The sequence below is a fragment of the Strix aluco genome, chromosome 3, assembly GCF_031877795.1.
Source record: "Strix aluco isolate bStrAlu1 chromosome 3, bStrAlu1.hap1, whole genome shotgun sequence".
NCBI classification, from domain to species: domain Eukaryota; kingdom Metazoa; phylum Chordata; class Aves; order Strigiformes; family Strigidae; genus Strix; species Strix aluco.
Window position 1 is genome coordinate 22,720,845 of NC_133933.1, and position 16,252 is coordinate 22,737,096.

The 16,252-nt window shown below is 47.9% G+C and overlaps 1 protein-coding gene and 1 long non-coding RNA gene across 2 annotated transcripts in view; both read left to right on the forward strand.

Moving 5' to 3' along the window:
• The first annotated feature begins 213 nt into the window (after nt 1–213).
• Nucleotides 214–12,473, forward strand: LBH (LBH regulator of WNT signaling pathway). The gene is made up of 3 exons (XM_074817739.1): nt 214–423; nt 1,199–1,301; nt 9,971–12,473. The coding sequence occupies exons 1-3, from the start codon at nt 398–400 to the stop codon at nt 10,175–10,177; spliced, it is 336 nt and encodes a 111-aa protein (XP_074673840.1). The 5' UTR covers nt 214–397; the 3' UTR covers nt 10,178–12,473.
• Nucleotides 12,474–12,870: 397 nt separating this feature from the next.
• LOC141921693 (uncharacterized) overlaps nt 12,871–16,252 on the forward strand; it is a 77,043-nt gene continuing 73,661 nt past the window's right edge. Inside the window, exon 1 of the long non-coding RNA XR_012622736.1 lies at nt 12,871–12,977. This is a non-coding gene — a long non-coding RNA (uncharacterized LOC141921693). The remainder of the gene's footprint in view (nt 12,978–16,252) is intronic.

Below are 16,252 nucleotides of genomic sequence, written 5' to 3' on the forward strand. Positions count from 1 at the left end.
AATAATGAACGGGCCGGGCCCCACCGGCCACCGCCTCCCGCTTGCGAGACTGAGGTGGGGGGGCGCCCCTGGGGACACGCACCCGCCCCCCCCGGCGGCGCGCGCCGAAGCCATTCATGAAAACGGTGACGTCAAGCGGGGGGGCGGGGACGCGGGTCGGGCCACGCCCCCCGGGGCCATTTAAGGCGGCGCGGCGGCAGCGGCCGCGCTCAGACGGGAGGCGGCGGCGGGAGCGGTGGGGCCGGGCGGTTCCGGGTGGTCCCGGGCAGCGCAGCATCGTCCCCCGGTGCCGCTCAGCCGCTCTGCTCGCGGGGCAGCGCCGTGCGCCTGGGTGCCCCTCCCGCCACCCCCCACCCCCCCATCCCCGAGGGCGCGGGGCAGCCTCCGCCGGGACTTCATGTCTGTGCTGTGTCCCCTGCCCTGGTGAGTGGGCGCTTCCCGCGGGGCGGGGGGGGGTATCGCGGCCCGCGGGCGGGAGGAGGCTCTACCCCAGCAGGCTGCTGCTGTGACCGTGTCCGCGGGGGTTTCAGCCGCCCCCCCTCAGCCCCCAGCGGGTCCCCGGGAAGACGCGATGCGGTGGGGCGACGCGAAGCCCCGGGGCGTGATTTTCCGAGAGCGGGGGAGCAGAGGCTGGTAGCGGCGGTGCGGGGCGAGCCGCAATAGAGGAGCGGCGAGCTGTGGGAATTCACTTTCTCGAGCTGGAAATGCCATTAAGGCTGGAAAAGCAGGGCTGGAATTGGCGCCGTGCGCTCCGCTGGTGTGGAAGTCCCTGAGGTTGTAAAATAAGTCAGCAGGAGCTAAAGCACACCAGCTTTTTTTTTTTTAAAAGAAAAAAGCCACAAAAAACCCCAGCGCTTGCACTTATTTACTGTGTTTTTTTACTTTCCCCCCTTAGGGGGCAGAGCGGGAGGAAGCGGAGTTAAAAGTGAAGCGCTGCTGCTAGAGCCTCCGAGCTGCTCCTGAGCTCGGCTCTTGGGGAGAATGTCAGGGAGTTGCTCCCCGGGGCAGGGGATGTTGCACCGGTGTACGAGGTACTGAGCTTTTCCCACCCCATTCCAAGAGGGGGTCAGGAAGGAAGGGACCAGAAATAGACTGCCGACAGCCTCTCCAGCTTGCTGTCTCTTCCTCGTGCTACTTAAATCTTGCTCAGCTCCCCTGGAGCCCCTCGGATGATTTGAATGCTGTCTTTTGTTTCTAGCCCTGATTATCTGAGATCAGCTGAAATGACTGAAGTGATGATGAACACCCCAGCTATGGATGAGATTGGGCTAAGCCCCCGCAAGGACGGCCTGTCGTATCAGGTAGGTGCTTTGCTGGCTGCTTAGGCAGTAATCCCCTATGGAATTGCTTGGGCTGGACTGCAAACTCGGTCTAACGTACCTTTCCATAGCCTGACCTAATAGCAGATCTTGCTGTAGCGAGAACTAGTCAACAGACTGGAATGCTTGCTTGGCAGGAGCAGGTTGTCTAAAATATCACTTGGTATCAGACTGGATTGGCAAGGACTTGGTGGTTTCTGAAGTGATTGAGCCCCCACTCATTCGGCATTCATGGGGACTCAGTGGGAGATCAGTTAAGGAAGGGTTTGCACCACTCACTGGGCTGAGAGGACTCTTGAGATCTCTTTGTAACATGGAATACAAATGATCTGCTAGAGCAGGAGGGAGTTGTTTATATGGCACTTGTATTTTTTTTCTTCTATTTCTTGGTTTTCCTGACTGATGGGCCCATTTGAGAGGGTTAACAGTCTTATAAGATACAGCAAGGCCAGAGACAGCCTAAACAAGCCTTGAAATGCCACTGAGGTATCAGTACCTGACGGCAGGAGCTGCATTCATTCTGAAAGCTCTGAACAATGTAATGAGCTCTTAACCTCTAGATCAATGACTGGGGTGAAGAGGTGGTCTTAGAAGCGAGTTTGAGCCTTAATCCTTTAGTATCAATATCGCTTTTGTTTCCTAGCTTACAGTTAATCAAAGGGCAAGTTGTTCATCTTAGCCTACTAGATCCATGTGTTCCTACTCTTCCAGGAGACTTGTTGATGAGATTTAAGACAGTTGCTGAGTGAATGCAGATGACTTGCATCTGGTCTGTGCATTGGATGAGTCTTACCTGCAGATCCTGATGCAGGGCTCTTCCTTTGCAGATGTTACACAACCTGCAGAGGCAGTTGCTCTAAGTGTGCATTCAAATGAGGTGTGCTGTTGTATGCTTGCATATTTATGTCTGAAAAATGAGCTACAAGGCGGTAACAGTGCACTGAAGCATGAAATCAAGCAAACTTTGGGCCATGACTGAGGCCTCCAGCAGAAGCCAAACCCGTGGGGAGGATAAGGGGGATGCATTGCTTTTTTTGGTCAGAATTCTTGATCTGGATAGTACAAGTTGTTTGGTTTATTGATTGTATGTGGAAGTAGCTGTGCTGTGCTTCAGTGCTTGAGTTTAGTGGAAAGCATATGACCTCTCTTTCCTATAGAGGGAGTGTACAGCAATGAGAGTGGTTAAACCTGAAGCAATCAGACTAACCTGCATGGGATGTTCAGTTGTCTTTATGGGTCACCATATGAAGAGGCTTAACCCAGTCAGGCCAAACCTATCTGAATTTTCCACTGAGAGGCAGAATCTACATGCCCTGCTTCTTCTAATGATTGCTTCAGTGAGGTTTTTCCCCAAGTGCTAATGACCTTGATAAGTTGGCTTGGGCCAACTGAGGAACAGGCCTGTTCAGTTTTGAGTGGATCATCCAAACCTGAAGGTGTGTGAGTCATAAATGCTGACGACTCATATCTATGCAGGGCTTTTGCATCCTGGATCCATTCTCTGTAGTGGTCTAGTCATAGATGACTTTTTCAAATGCATGCAAGAGCTGGGAACTGCCTGCTAGTACTTCACCTTGATGTAAGCCAAACTGATGCCAGCAAGGGTTGAGGTGTTGAAATGGAAGATCCTGATGGGGCACTAGCGGTGTGTGGACTGTGTACGAGGTGTGCCTCAATCAGGTTAGTATAAAGAGGATTGAGGAGCAGGCACGAGCCTTTCTCCTCTGGCTGCTAGACTGAGAATGTCACAGTGGTGTCAAGGTAAGTAGAAATCATCCTTAAAGGGTTGAAAACTCAAGTTAGAACAGCAAGGACAAATCTGATGCAAACTGCACCATGAACTCTTTGTTCTACCTCAGACTTTGGTACTTGCTTTGCTGATGGAGAGTTTGGTACGTGGAAAAGTGTGTGCTAGTCTGAGGGCTGTAGTGTGATAACTTAAAACCAGACAGGGCTAATGGAGCATGACTGCTCCTACACTGAGGCTTGTGGTTCTAAGCTGCAACAACATCTTCCACTCATCTGTGGAGTTGGGCACTCATGATGTGAGTGTAACAGCCCTTGGCTGGCTATGAGAGGCAAAAAAAGTGGAGCTGGAACTGGGAGAGGCAAGCTTTTAGTTTGAAAAGTTTCTCTTCTTCTAGTAGTAGAACTTGTATTTATTTTACTGCAGAGGTGACCTCAAACTGAGGTTCAAAATGTGCCTCTTCAGGCTGTGTGGAGCAGGGACCGCCTGGGTCCATAGCATGCTGGCTGTGAGCCTGGGGGCTGCTTCTGCCACCATATGCAGACATGAAACTGCCTGCACCAGGAGATGGTACAGCAGCTTTGCTGGAACTGTAAAGCACGTCTGTATCTGCTACAGACAGACTTGTCCTACCAGCCGTACTGTGTCAAAGTGGTTTTGCCTTTACTTGGAAGTAAACTGAGGAAACAAACGCATACCCTGAGTATAAACTTCAGCAATCTGACTCCTCTGTCCCATGCAGTTCACTGAACTTCAGGGCTCCTGTCTGTCTCACTGGTTATGGAGGAAACTTGGCTTGTTGACTTTTTCCTTCTGCTGCCTCCACCCCTTTGCCTCTGCTCATGCTCTGGACTGTCTTGTCTGTCTAGACATCAGCTGAAGGTGTGAAGCTTCCTGGCCTTGGTGGGCTGGCCAGCACTGCTCTTGAAGCAATGATGTGAAAACTCAGACTGCAGAAGTCTTATCAGTGATAACTGAGTTGCCAGTGTAGGCTTAGTAATTTGTAGAGTTTCACTTGCAAAATGTGCTTTCTCAGCATAGAAATGCCTTTTTCCAGTTAATACACAATGTTTGTAAGCTAATGTGCTAATTTCAAAACCTTTCTATGTAAAGTAGCTTTTATTACTGTATTTGTGATGTAAAGCTGCTCTGAGCCCCCTGAAGGTGGTTCAGCCAACAGATGTAAAGGGCCTGAGCAGAAGTGAATGGTGAAATTAGGGCATGAATCTCAGAACAGGGTAGCATAGACAAAACAGAAGATGCAGCTGAAGAGATGATGTCATGCTGGGTCTTGTGCCTGCAGTGAAGAGCTATTTCTGGATCTTTAATAGATGTCCCATAATTCCCATGGGACTTACTAAACAAAAAACTCGTTGAAACGCAGCTGATGGCTCAAGATGCCCCTGCTACAAACAGATGTGCCTATGGAGGGCTTCATGTGCTTCCTGCCTGGCAATCTCTGGTGAGCTGGGCTTTTTTCACTGCCAGTCGGAGCTAATGTACCGTTTGCTATTTTCCAGCCCCTAGATATACCCGTTCTCTGAAGAGCCTCATCAGCACTCTGCCAGCTTGTCCCCTGATGCCATCTCACAGTAGCACAAATGATGCTGCTGAAACAGAGGCTGAATTAATCATTTTGTGAAGCTGTTGTCAAAACAGTGCCTTGACCCGAATCCTGCCTTGCTTCTTGGAAGTGGAGCAGGAGCTGAGCACAACTGAAGACTCTTCTGTGCCCAAAGTGTTTATTTTGAGCAAATGCTGTGTCCTGGGTTGAGCATGCTACTTTGCTGCAGACTGGCTGTCTGGCTTATGGGTCCTGTGGGACTTTAGGCTCCCCTTTTAGGAGATAGGTCTGTGGAGGCTGAGATTGCCTCACACCATCAGCTGGGGTTTAGTTGTTGTGGGGAGCTTTAGCTCTTTTAAGTCATGATCACATCATGCAGGGATCTGTCTAGGTTAATCACAGCCATAGCTACCTATGAATCATGTCAGACTGACTGAATCTAGGTAAATAGGCTTAATGCTCCATACATTGTCTATGGTGAAAGCTTGGGTCTTGGGGAAATCGTTTTTGGGGAATGCAGCACCTCTTCACCAGCACCAGTGAAGCACTGACTTTCCCAAGGAGCTGTGGGGCTCGGTGCTGAGGGGTTTGAGCTGCATCCGCTGCATCCCCCAGCTAAACTGGGGGACCAACGTGTTACTGACCCAGGGGCTGACAACAAAGGGTGGAAACTGAGCTTCATCTGTAACTGTCGTTTTTTGCTTGTAAGGTGCTTTGTGTCTGTGCAGCCTTGATTTGTGCAGGGGAAGTCCTGTATTAGAGCTGACGCTCGCTGCTGTGGACAGTCTTGAGACTGGCCTGCAAAAAGGTGGTGGTAGCAAGCGAGTTTGGGATAACTTGTTCACATCCGATGCGTGGTTACTGGACAAGATTAGTAGGCTGACTCAGTGTGTATTCCAGGGTCTGGGACCTTAAATGAAGGCAGAAGCAGGATATGGAATAAACAGAGCCAAAACTAATCATGTTCGCAGCTATGCTATGCAAAAAAGTGTTCCACTGAAACGCAAACTGAAGACAGCAGCTAATCAGAACATCTTGGTGCATGTGTTTTCCTCCCTACTTGATGCCTTGTTACCGTGATGGAAAATTGTTATGATATATGAAGTTTCCTTGCCACTGTCCCCCAAGATAGGGCAATCTGTCTGTGACTGGGGAGTTGTTATAGCTCATAAACCTGAGTCACAGGCTGCTGTGTGCATACTAGAGGGAGCTGGGTTTCGAGTCATGACTACTGTGTGTGAGTAAATGTATGTATTAGCACTGTTCCTTATAGCTGGAAAATTCCTCCAAAGAGGGCACAGAGAGATGATTTAAATATTTCCTGAAATGAGCTTGCAATGCTTCTCAATGACAGTGAAGTTTTATTTAAGAACTTAAATGCTGATTTGGGTTTTAGAATATTGGCTTGATACTGTTGAAGAGGCACAAAACTTCGCTTTTTAGTACTGAGAGGATGAGTGATATGTGTACATCAGGGGTGTATCCTGTGCCTGAAGTGGTATGCCTCTCAGTACAGACTTCTCAGTCTTGTGTAGTATTACCACAATGAAGCAAAGCTCTTCCCCAAAACAGTAACTTAATTTGGAAAGATCTTATTGCCTTAGTCTCTGTGTAATGTAATTGAAATCGTTTTCAGCCCCATGGGAGGGGAGACAAGCATTTTAACTATGGGTGTTGGTATGGAGTACACATGTGGAAGTTGTTTTGAATTTACAAGTGACACTTGGATTATGGTAGTGCTGAGCTAATCCTCTTAATTGTCTGACATCTCTCCTGCTTTTGGTGTTTCTCCATCCCTGTGAATGCTGAGAGGGTATGGAGCGTCCCCAGGGCAATGAAAACTTTCCATTCTTTTTGCCAAGACTTCATTCAAGGATAGTAGAGCTAGATCATCCGAAACAGAGGCAAACATCTTTCTAAAATCTTTTCAACCTTTTGTTTCAAGTTCTGCTTTTCACTGCCCTTTCCAGCTGCAAGGCAAGAGTTTGATTGATTTGTATGTGATCTGGATCGGTCCGTGAGGAGAGCAGTTCCCAAAACATAATCTGGAGAGATCTGTGAAAATCAGTCTTGCTGTGAGTGAAAAGCTGTTGAGTAGTGTAAGAAGCAATATTTGTGTCCTCTGTGGGCTCTGAGAGGTGTTGGATGTGTCTATCCATGGGCCAGGAGTTGGGGTGCAGCTACAGAAGGGGGGGGCTCTGCAGAAGCAGTTGCAGCCCCTTGTGCTGTACCATGCAAGTGAGGGGGAGGAAGATACCTCTGAATTGCTGCTAAATTTGCTTTTAGGTAGCCTTCACAACCAGTCACTTGTCCCCCATCCAGTGACCAGATCAGCCAGAAGCAGGCATCTGTTTCAGCTGTGTGCAAGGTGGCTTCCTCTGGTAAATGAGGGGGAGAAGTTAACCTGTTGCTGCTGTGCTCTTTGAGTGGTGAGGAGATGCAAAGTCTTCCTCCCACATGCCTGACCTGGGTAATGTGAGCAGAAAAGCTTGTGGGCAGGTTTTGCTAGGCAAGCTGTCCTGGCTGGGTGCTGATCTCACAGGTCAGAGCTGAGCTGCTGCATTTCCGGGGGGTCCTTGCTGCAAGTTTGAGTTGTTTTTCTCTTCCCATTGTCTAAATCTGGAGTGTGACCAGCTTAGGCATATGGGACCAACAGATGCAGCATGGCACTACTGGTGTGGGACAGCAGTGGTGCTTGCTTAGCTTTTTATAAAAAGTCTGGCAATACAGCTTATTCAGGGGTGAGTGGGGAGGCCTGTTGGGATAACTTTTCCACTCAGCTTCCCCAGATGTGCAAACAGGCTTAATCTGAAACCCTTTTTCCTTCAGTCCCTATGCTTGTCTTGCTGTGTTGCCCTGCTTGTCACATGTGAGGAAATCTGCCTTTGTGTATTTTTTCCATTGACTGTCCACGCCCATTGAAAGTGCAGTTGCAACATCTCATTTCATGCTGCCTTGACGATTAAAAAGCATGACTTAGTGGAAAAAATCCTGACCTTCTTGAGTTCGGCCTGTCCTGCAGCTGTTTGAGATAAGATTGTGCTAGGGTTTTTTTATTAAAAAACTGCACACCACATTTTGGGGATATTTGTTTGTAAGGAAATGACTACTACTTAGTTTCTGGAAAAAAAAATCTGGCAGGCTATTTTCAAAGAAATTGCTCCAATTTGACCTAATGTGCTTAAAATGATAGCAGCCAAAGGTTAGCTTAATTATTATATGGCTATTTTTCTTGCACAGGAGGCTATTTTCATGACATTATCAGCTTATGTAACCTCCTGAACCACACTTCTTTTTCCATTGCAACCTTCTAAACCTTGTGATGTCAAGGGTATTTTTTTCCTATCCTGAGTTTAGATAATGAGTTGATGCTTAAAAGCCACTGACTGTACTTCCAGTAATGCACCATGTGTCTGAAACTGCCTTTGGCCAAGCAGAAGCCACAAAGCACCAAGAAACTTACTGTCTTGCACCAGAAGTGACTAATGGCAAGTAGCTCATGCTGCAATGCCTGTGTTCATATGGCTATGTTCAAAGACCTCGCTCGCTCTGGTGCACCTGGAAAGCTTCTGCATGGTGGGTGCTGTAGTGGGAGCTGGGCTCCTGCACCACTGTCCCCAGGACCAGATGGATGTGTGTGAACAGCCCCTGTGTTGTGCACTGCCTTCAGTTACCTTGCCTGACTTGGCATTAAGTAGCAACCCCACGCCTTCCTCATTGGCAGCTTGGTTGCCACAAAGCTTTAGATGCAAGGGAGAAATGTGGTTGAGTAGAGGAAGACTGAATATTGACAAGGAGATAATGGTGTAGTTAAGAGTTGCTAGGCTGAAGAACAAGTTGATAGGATGTTGTTCCACTTTGGAGTTTTGTCTGGGGCTTCCAAGGTGCTGGGTGCCTGCACGATTGGCCTGAGGACAATAATGCTTCATGGTTAATGCTCCTGCCTCCTGGATGGGGAACCTGCTTTTATAACTGGAATCACAAAGATCAAAGCAGATCAGATTTTGCTCTCAAACTGAGGCACCCACGAGCAGTGTGCCTGTGAGACTGGCAGTGCTGTTCCCTCCAAGGATGCTCTTCTGGCTCACTTGAATGCAGCTGGTGTTTAAATAAAAGTACAGTGCCTGACTCCTTACCCCATCTACAACCTTAAGGGGAAAGTGTATTTTGTCATTATCTTCTTTGGGGTGTTTAAATGCAACTGTAATGTGAAATGGGCACTCTGATAAAATTGTTTGAAATAAACAGGTGGGAATTGTTTAATCTTCTGGTTACCAACCAGAGGATCTGATGTGGCAACTGGTTCTTGTCACGCAGCAGTTCTTTCTGGATGAGCTGGGGTTTGAAGCTGTTCCCCTAGTAGGGCATACCTATAAGTACCAGCAACCTTTTCTGTTCACATTGCGATTTAGTCGTGTAGGGCTTCTGCTAACACTGCACTGCAGGGGAGGTTTTTCCTGTACCCATGTCTTTGTCTCAGTTCCTAGTGGGATCAAAGTGTGTGTCCCAGTGGCACTGCCAGTGAGCATGGGCCCCGGTGCTGCTGCGGTGCATGAGCTTGTGCATCCACAAGGCAAGCTGTGGGAGGGAAGGGGTAAGGTACTTCTCTATGCACCTCGCAGAGCTGGAGATAGGGGATCCTCATGTTCCTTGCATGAGGAATATGGTGCATAATTGCTGGCTATGCCACAGGTACCTCCTGTCTGAAGAAATGTGATCCAGTCTCCAACCCTTCCATAAAATGAGTGTCCTCTAGCTGAGTTTCACTGCTGGTGTATGGTAGCTGTAGCATGCAGAACACTGCCAGAATTATCTCTAAAATGCAGCTGAACTTCTCTTTCAGCCTGGTGCTGTGGCCCTGGAGTGATACAAGATGCAGGCCCTCACTGCAAGGGTCTGGACTGCTCTAGCACTGGGTTGCCACATGCCTCCTCTCCCTTCTAGCAGGAGAGCCTGGAGCACAAGCCTGTTCTGGTGTGCAGCAGCAGGAAATGAGATCTCAGATTTTCTGAGCGAGATAGCTCAGTGTTGCAAACTCATGAGCATTAATGCAAAAGCAGTGGTGGTGGGGGTGAGGCGTTTGGATAAATATCCAAAAGGGCAGATGCCTATTTGCTGAGCACTATCCAAGCAAGTGTGTGCTTTGGAAGCCTCTTGGGCAGTGCTCATTTCCAATAGTCAGAGATTAGAGAACCTTATTTACAAGTTCAAAGTCTTCCCATCACTCAGTGGTTTACTCTGTGTCCAGACTAGTCTGCCCTGAAGACCCAAGTGTCTTGGGTTTTGGCTAAGACTGCTTGAACGCAGCCCCTCTCACAGACTGTTTCTTGGCTCTTTCAGATCTTCCCTGATCCCTCAGACTTTGACCGTTACTGTAAGCTGAAGGACCGCCTGCCCTCAATTGTGGTGGAGCCGACGGAGGGTGATGTGGAGAGCGGTGAGCTGAGATGGCCACCCGAAGAGTTCCTCGTGCAGGAGGAGGAGGAGGAGGAAGAAGAGGAGGAAGAAAACTGTGAAGACGCAAAGAAGGATGACAAGGAGCAATAAATGGCATCTGAGGAAAGGCAAGGGACCGCACCCTTCTGAAGGAAGAGCCACACTTCTTTTGAAAGTCTTTTTAAAAAAAAAGACAAGTTCAATTTTGCACCTGCGAGATCTTAGTTTTCTTGTATTCTCTGTATCAAGAACTGAAGCCCTCGGTGTCACCAGACCTCCTGAGGAAGGAAGGAAGTAACGCAGAGAAATGTTTGCTGTTCTCGAGATCATTATCTGTATTTTTCCGAGGCGGAGGTAGCAGTGAAATTCCAAGCACATGGCAGAGGGTGACCACACGAGGACTGCTGGAGGGGGGAGCTCGGGGAGAGGGAGGAAAGTCAGAGGTGGCAGCATTTGGCTGGGAGCTGCCTCCAGCTAAAAGAGTGAGAACAGAGCTGTAATCTCTCAGATTTGCCTTTTTTACAGCTTCCATTTTGTGTGTCAGGGGGTGGAAGGGTGTCTGTAGTGAAGCATGGCTAAATGCTCTACTGACGAGGGGCCTGTAGCTCTCCCCAGTTCGGCACCTCCCAGGGTAACGTGAGCATCCATAGGAGTAGTTGGGTTTCTTGCTCTTGCTGTTGAGCCTGTTTTCCAGCCACTTTTCCCAAAGCTGTTTTCTCCCCCTCTGTTTGCCTTTAGATTCTTCAACGCTGAACAGCTGTATTTGCAGGATAATGTTAGGCTGCTGCTTGTCATCTCTTCTGCGAGGCCCTAGTTTATCTTGCAGGTGGTTAGCATGGGGTAATGCGCATCGGATGTAAAAGATGCTTCTGTCTGCAGCAAGAGCTCATGTAGGTTTGAACATCTCGTATTTTTCTCTCCTATTTGCTGAGGCTGCTGTGGTTGGTCTTGTCTTGTGCAGTGCCCAAAGCCAGAGGGTGGAGGTTATGCCTCCTTACCTTGGTGTCCTTGAAGCTGTAGGTTTTCACGTCTCCAACTTGCTAGTCAACAGGCTTGAGAGGGCTGGGGTTGTGAATCTACTCTATCCTTGCACTGCAGGACCTCCTCAGTGCAGGACAGGCTGGTAAGGGTGTGCATGGTGGGGAGTGCTGCCAGACCTGGAGGTAATCTAAAAATGAAACTCCAGATCTAGTGTGGTTCACCAGTGGGAAGGGGTGTCTGCTGGGACAAGATTAGCCCAGGTGTCCTGAAACAAGATGCATTTGCTTCATAGCAAGGGCGAAACATTCATGGGTGTTTAATGAAGTGCAGACTGGCTTGCAAAGTGTGTGGTTGTGTCCTCTTCACCATATCCTACTTCAAGGAGAAGTCATCTGTCTCCATTGGGGGGGGGAGGCCAGCCTGCTGCTAGACAGGGTAAGCCACTGCTTTCCTGGAAAGTGATCTTGCAGCTTTGGAGACCAGCTTGGGAGCCAGTCGGTCTTGGGATAGGATGAGAACAGTTACCACCTAAACCAAATCTGGGGTCATGGAAGAGAAAAATGTCAAGGCCTTAACCAAACCTTCATAATAATCCCAATGCCACACCCTTTGCTTATAACTGGTTCCATTTTTAAAATCTATTTGGACATGTGTGTATTTGTATTTTTAATACCTCATGAGTAGTTAAACGCTGGTGGGGGTTGGGAACTGCTTTTAACATATTGGCAGGATTGTTTTAGTCTTGTCTTGCTTGTGTTTAAACATAATGGCAATAATTTATCAGCTCTGCATTAACTGTTTCAGACAGGATTTTGGAGATGAGTTAGCACAAAGCGGGAGAAATTCAGTGTTCCTACACTGGCTCATCTCTGGTCCAGCAACGCAGACCCAGTTATACACGCTCCCTGCCCGTCTTGGTGGACGGTTGATCACCGAAAGGTCATGATGTGGTGATACTATTTTCTCTAGTGATGGATTCAGCTGTTGTATCTGTAACACTTGTTCTAGTCTTGCTGTCTTACTGGAATGAGCTTGTACACCTGCATACCAGCCAGTCATCTTATTCCTAAGTGTTACTCTCTATTGGTCTCTACCATCTGTACCACCAAGTCAAAGCTGTATATCAAAGATATTACCATGTGGGCAGCAATGAGACGGCAATCCTTGGACTTCAGACCTGCTGTCTGCCCTAAAGACTTGCGTATTTCTGTCTGCATCCTTTTTTTGGAAGTATTGTGTATATTTCTATTTGTTGTTGAACGTATCTAAAGAACAAAGCACTCCAGTAAAACTCCTCCTGTTGTATGATATACATTCTATATTTCTGTAATTCTTTTTTGAGCCTCAGGGAGAAGCTAGCATTTTTTTCAAACTACATTTTTGTCACTGTGACAGTTGTAAATAAAGTTTGAAAATGCTTTCCAAACATACTGACTTGTTCTTACTGCCAAAAGAGGTTGGGATGGTCAACCTTACAGATAATGGCTAGTACTTGTGTTTTAGGTCTGAGGTGTGCTTGACTTGCAAGACTAATGCAAATATCTGAAGAGACTCATGTCTATCAGTTGAGGCTGTTCTGTGAACTGGAGAGACTTGTTCCATGCCTGTGGCTGACCTCAGAGCATGTCCTGTGGAATTGTAAACCTAAATCAACTTAAAGTGAGGGGCAGCATCATTGCCTTCCATCTTCCTACAGTTACTTATTGCTGGGTGAAAGGCTGCAGTAAAGTGGTGCTCCAATTTACTCGGTCCTGAAAAATGTGTATTTATATCTATAATTGCTTACCTGTAATCTGCCTAACCCCTTAACTTTACAGAGCATGAAGTCATGGAGAGCGGAGGCTACTCATAGCTGCCCTTAATACTAATGCAGTACCCGTGCGTGTTCCCTGTATGTGCTCTTACCCTGTCCTGAGCCACAAGCATGAAGGTAAGTCTTGCCGTGCTGTGTGCTGCTAGGGTCTCACCTGAGCTACCTGGGGTTGTCTGCTTTGGCTGTTTTGGGTCTAGAGGTAAATTCTTTTTGAGTAATTGGTCATACCTTGCCACACACTGATGGCTGTGTGCTACAGCTTGCAGTGCTCCCTGGCAGAAATGGCATTTCTGAGTGCAATTCTGAACTTGTTTGGTACCAAGGCAGTGTCCTGGGTGTAGAAATCTGACCACGCCATTCAGTAATTCAAATTGTGTACTTAATGGGATTAAATTTTCCACTAAAATCAGATGATATGAAGCAAATGCCCTGGAACACCCCTATCTCAGATACATGGAGAGAAGTTCCTGTGATTTGGCAAGTAACAGACTCTAATCTTACCTATGCAAACAAGCTGGGCTGAGGCTAGAGTGCTGTGTTTACATGAGACTGGTTTAAATACACTAACTAATGACCCTCAGATTTAATGCTTGAACTTGAGGGCATGCTCAACATGAGCCCCACAGTTCAAAGATTAATTGTATTCTACTCAACCGTTGTGGATGTTCTACGCCATAGAAACATAAACGCAGTGTTGAAGCTTGCCTTTCCTTCCATCAGCCTCTAGCTAGGTGCCTTGATTTCTTCCCTGCCTTAGGCATGGAGTTACTTCTCTTGTAGAACCTGCTGCAGCATTTCAAAGATGAAGTGCTGATCTGAAATAAGTGAAGATGTTTTGTCCAGCCCCAGAATGTTTCTGATTAAAATACAGCACTGGCTGGGGAAACTGCAAGTGAATTGAACTTGTCTGCTACTTCCATGTGCTTCACACGGATAGGTTTTGCATCATGCTATTTCGGGGCCAGGCCAGAAGGGCTGGCCTCTCAGCAGGGCTCACTTGGCCTGGGGGTCTGCCTTGTATCAGCCTGGAGTGCAGTGCTGGCAGGAGAGCAGTGGTGGGAAGGGAGCTCTTTCCTAGTCCTTGGTTCCAGTTGTTATGGATAAACTGGAACTTGCATCCCAAATGAAAAGGGGAATGCTGCTGAATGGGTGACCCTGGGTCATTCCAAGAACTTGGTGGGTGGTATAAGGACCTTTCTTTGAACTTAGAGCAATGTTTCTTCTTCTGGCTCTCATTTAAACTTGAGGCATTTGTCCTCAAAGCTTTGCCCTGTAGTTGCAACTGATGACACAGCAAGCTGTGCACTGCTGCCCTGCTTAGTTCAGCCTGTGTTCACCAAATATTTGTTGTTTTGGTGTGTATCCACTTTAGCTTCATCAAAACACACAGTCTCTTGAAATACACTGTGCAGGTGAACTTTTGGCATCTGACTTTGCCTGCATTTGGGTGCAGCTAGGAAAAACTATTGCTCTGCAGGAGTGCAAAGAGAATTCACCATCAGTGCTGCACACAGGAAGCAGTTACCACCTGAATACAGGTTCCCTTAGTGCAGGTCCAAGCCCTGCTCTGGTGTAACCGTGCTCCTTCCTATCACTGCAAATGAGAGGAGAACCAGCATTGTCTTGTAGCTGCCAGACTGCTTCCCATTTTAGTCCCTGTGGGAAGATCCCAGCAGCTGAGGACATGGAGTTTTATCCCTGTGATGTTGATCTGCTTTGAGATGCCATGAGGCACAATCAAAACCAGAAAAAAATCCCCTAAATACTAGCTTAGTCACCTGGAACAGAGGGATGTGAGGAGCAATGGCCTGTAGTGCATGTGTTCTGAGCTCTCAAAAAGCAATCCTGGGTACCAACCATCTCTAAACAAGCGATTACTATCCCTAAATCCTTGCTTGAGGAGAAAAGCTCTGGGTGTTTCATGGTTCAAATGATGCCTTTTTGCTTATGTTTGGATAGAAAAGGAATGGCTTTAGGAAAGCAAAGCACTGGGCCTGGACCTGAGAGAAGCACAGCAGAGTTTAATTATGCACCTGTCTGATGCCCCCACAGTTGGTGGCATCTGTGTAAATGTCTGCTTCCAGGAGCATGTTGCAGGTATGTGTCTACCCATCTTGCTGCAAGGTCATCACTGCTGTGTTTCAGGGTCTCCTGGTGAGGTGCTGGATTAAAGGGTGGGGACAGGTGGGTACTGCTGTGATCTGTTTAGAGTTTTTTTCCCCTGGGTATGCTATCATCCAGCTTCATCCACCTTCAGAGAGGGCTGTGCAAGCCTGGCTGGAGAGCAGCTCTGCTGAAGTAAGCTCAAACCGGTCATAACAAAAATGAAAACTTGTGTTGTTTTTAGGAGTGGGAGGGAAGAGGTTTTAGGCATCAAGACCTAGGGAGGAACCAAGTACAGATAAATCTTCACCCAGGAAATGCCTGGGACTGGTGGTAGCACTGTGTGTGAGTGTGGTGATGAGCAGAGCTGGAGAAAACAAGAACTGTTGTGAAGTGAGGAAGGGCGTCATGGGTGGCTGCTAGCTAGGGGCAGAAAGGGGAGGATGGGGTGGGGTTGTAAGGTGTGATAGTGTGGGGGCTGTGCTGGTAAAGGTCCTTTGTGGCTCCATGGTTTCATGTCTGAAGGGCTGGATGTGCAGACAGAATATACCCTGGAGCACCTGTCCCCCTCCAAAGCTGCTAACTGTTTGATCTGTGGAAGTTTATCTGGAGGAAGGGGTGAGTGGGCCTTGGCTTTGTCATGCTGCACCAATGTCCGTGGCACAAGTTGAAAGCCTGGGGCAGCTGCTTGTAATACCCTGGTGCAGTTTGGGTGCCAAAATTGGAGACAGACAAGCTGGAGAAGAGCTTCAGAGCCTGAAAATGTCTTCAAGTACCAGAAGTCATAACCCTTGCTAGTGAAATGTCATCAACAGAAACTACTTTGGTGGGGCTGGAGCATGGATAAATCCACAGATGAGGCTCTGATACTACCTCAGGAGACATGGGTCATTGCTACGTGGGGCTGGTGGGAAGCCCTGGGAGATGAACTGGTCTCCACAGTGTAGGAGAGCACCAGCCTTTATCCTCTGGTCCCACCTCTCCTATGATGACTCTAAAGGGGGAAGGAGTGAGTTCAACGCAAGAGAAGTATTTTTGTTGTTTCAAATCAGACCTTGTGTCAATGAAGAGCTTTTTCCCCCAACCCACGTTATCAGCCCTGCGAGACATGTTTTGTGCTTTTTCCACATTAGAACAAAAAAAACCCAGCCCTGTACTTGGGGTCAGAGACCTGTCCTTTGCCCACTGAAGACAGCAGTGGCTGGAGGACCAAGTGAGTAGAGCCTGGAAGGGTGAACCCCTGCCCATCACAACAGGCAATGTTCACAGCTAAGGCGTAACAAAGTCAA

Bases quoted from the DNA above. Each gene is read 5' to 3' on its own strand.
- LBH (XM_074817739.1), top strand. From the start codon at position 398: ATGTCTGTGCTGTGTCCCCTGCCCTG. The intron at 424-1,198 runs GTGAGTGGGCGC...TTTTGTTTCTAG, and splicing joins GTGCTGTGTCCCCTGCCCTG to CCCTGATTATCTGAGATCAG. The intron at 1,302-9,970 runs GTAGGTGCTTTG...TGGCTCTTTCAG, and splicing joins AGGACGGCCTGTCGTATCAG to ATCTTCCCTGATCCCTCAGA.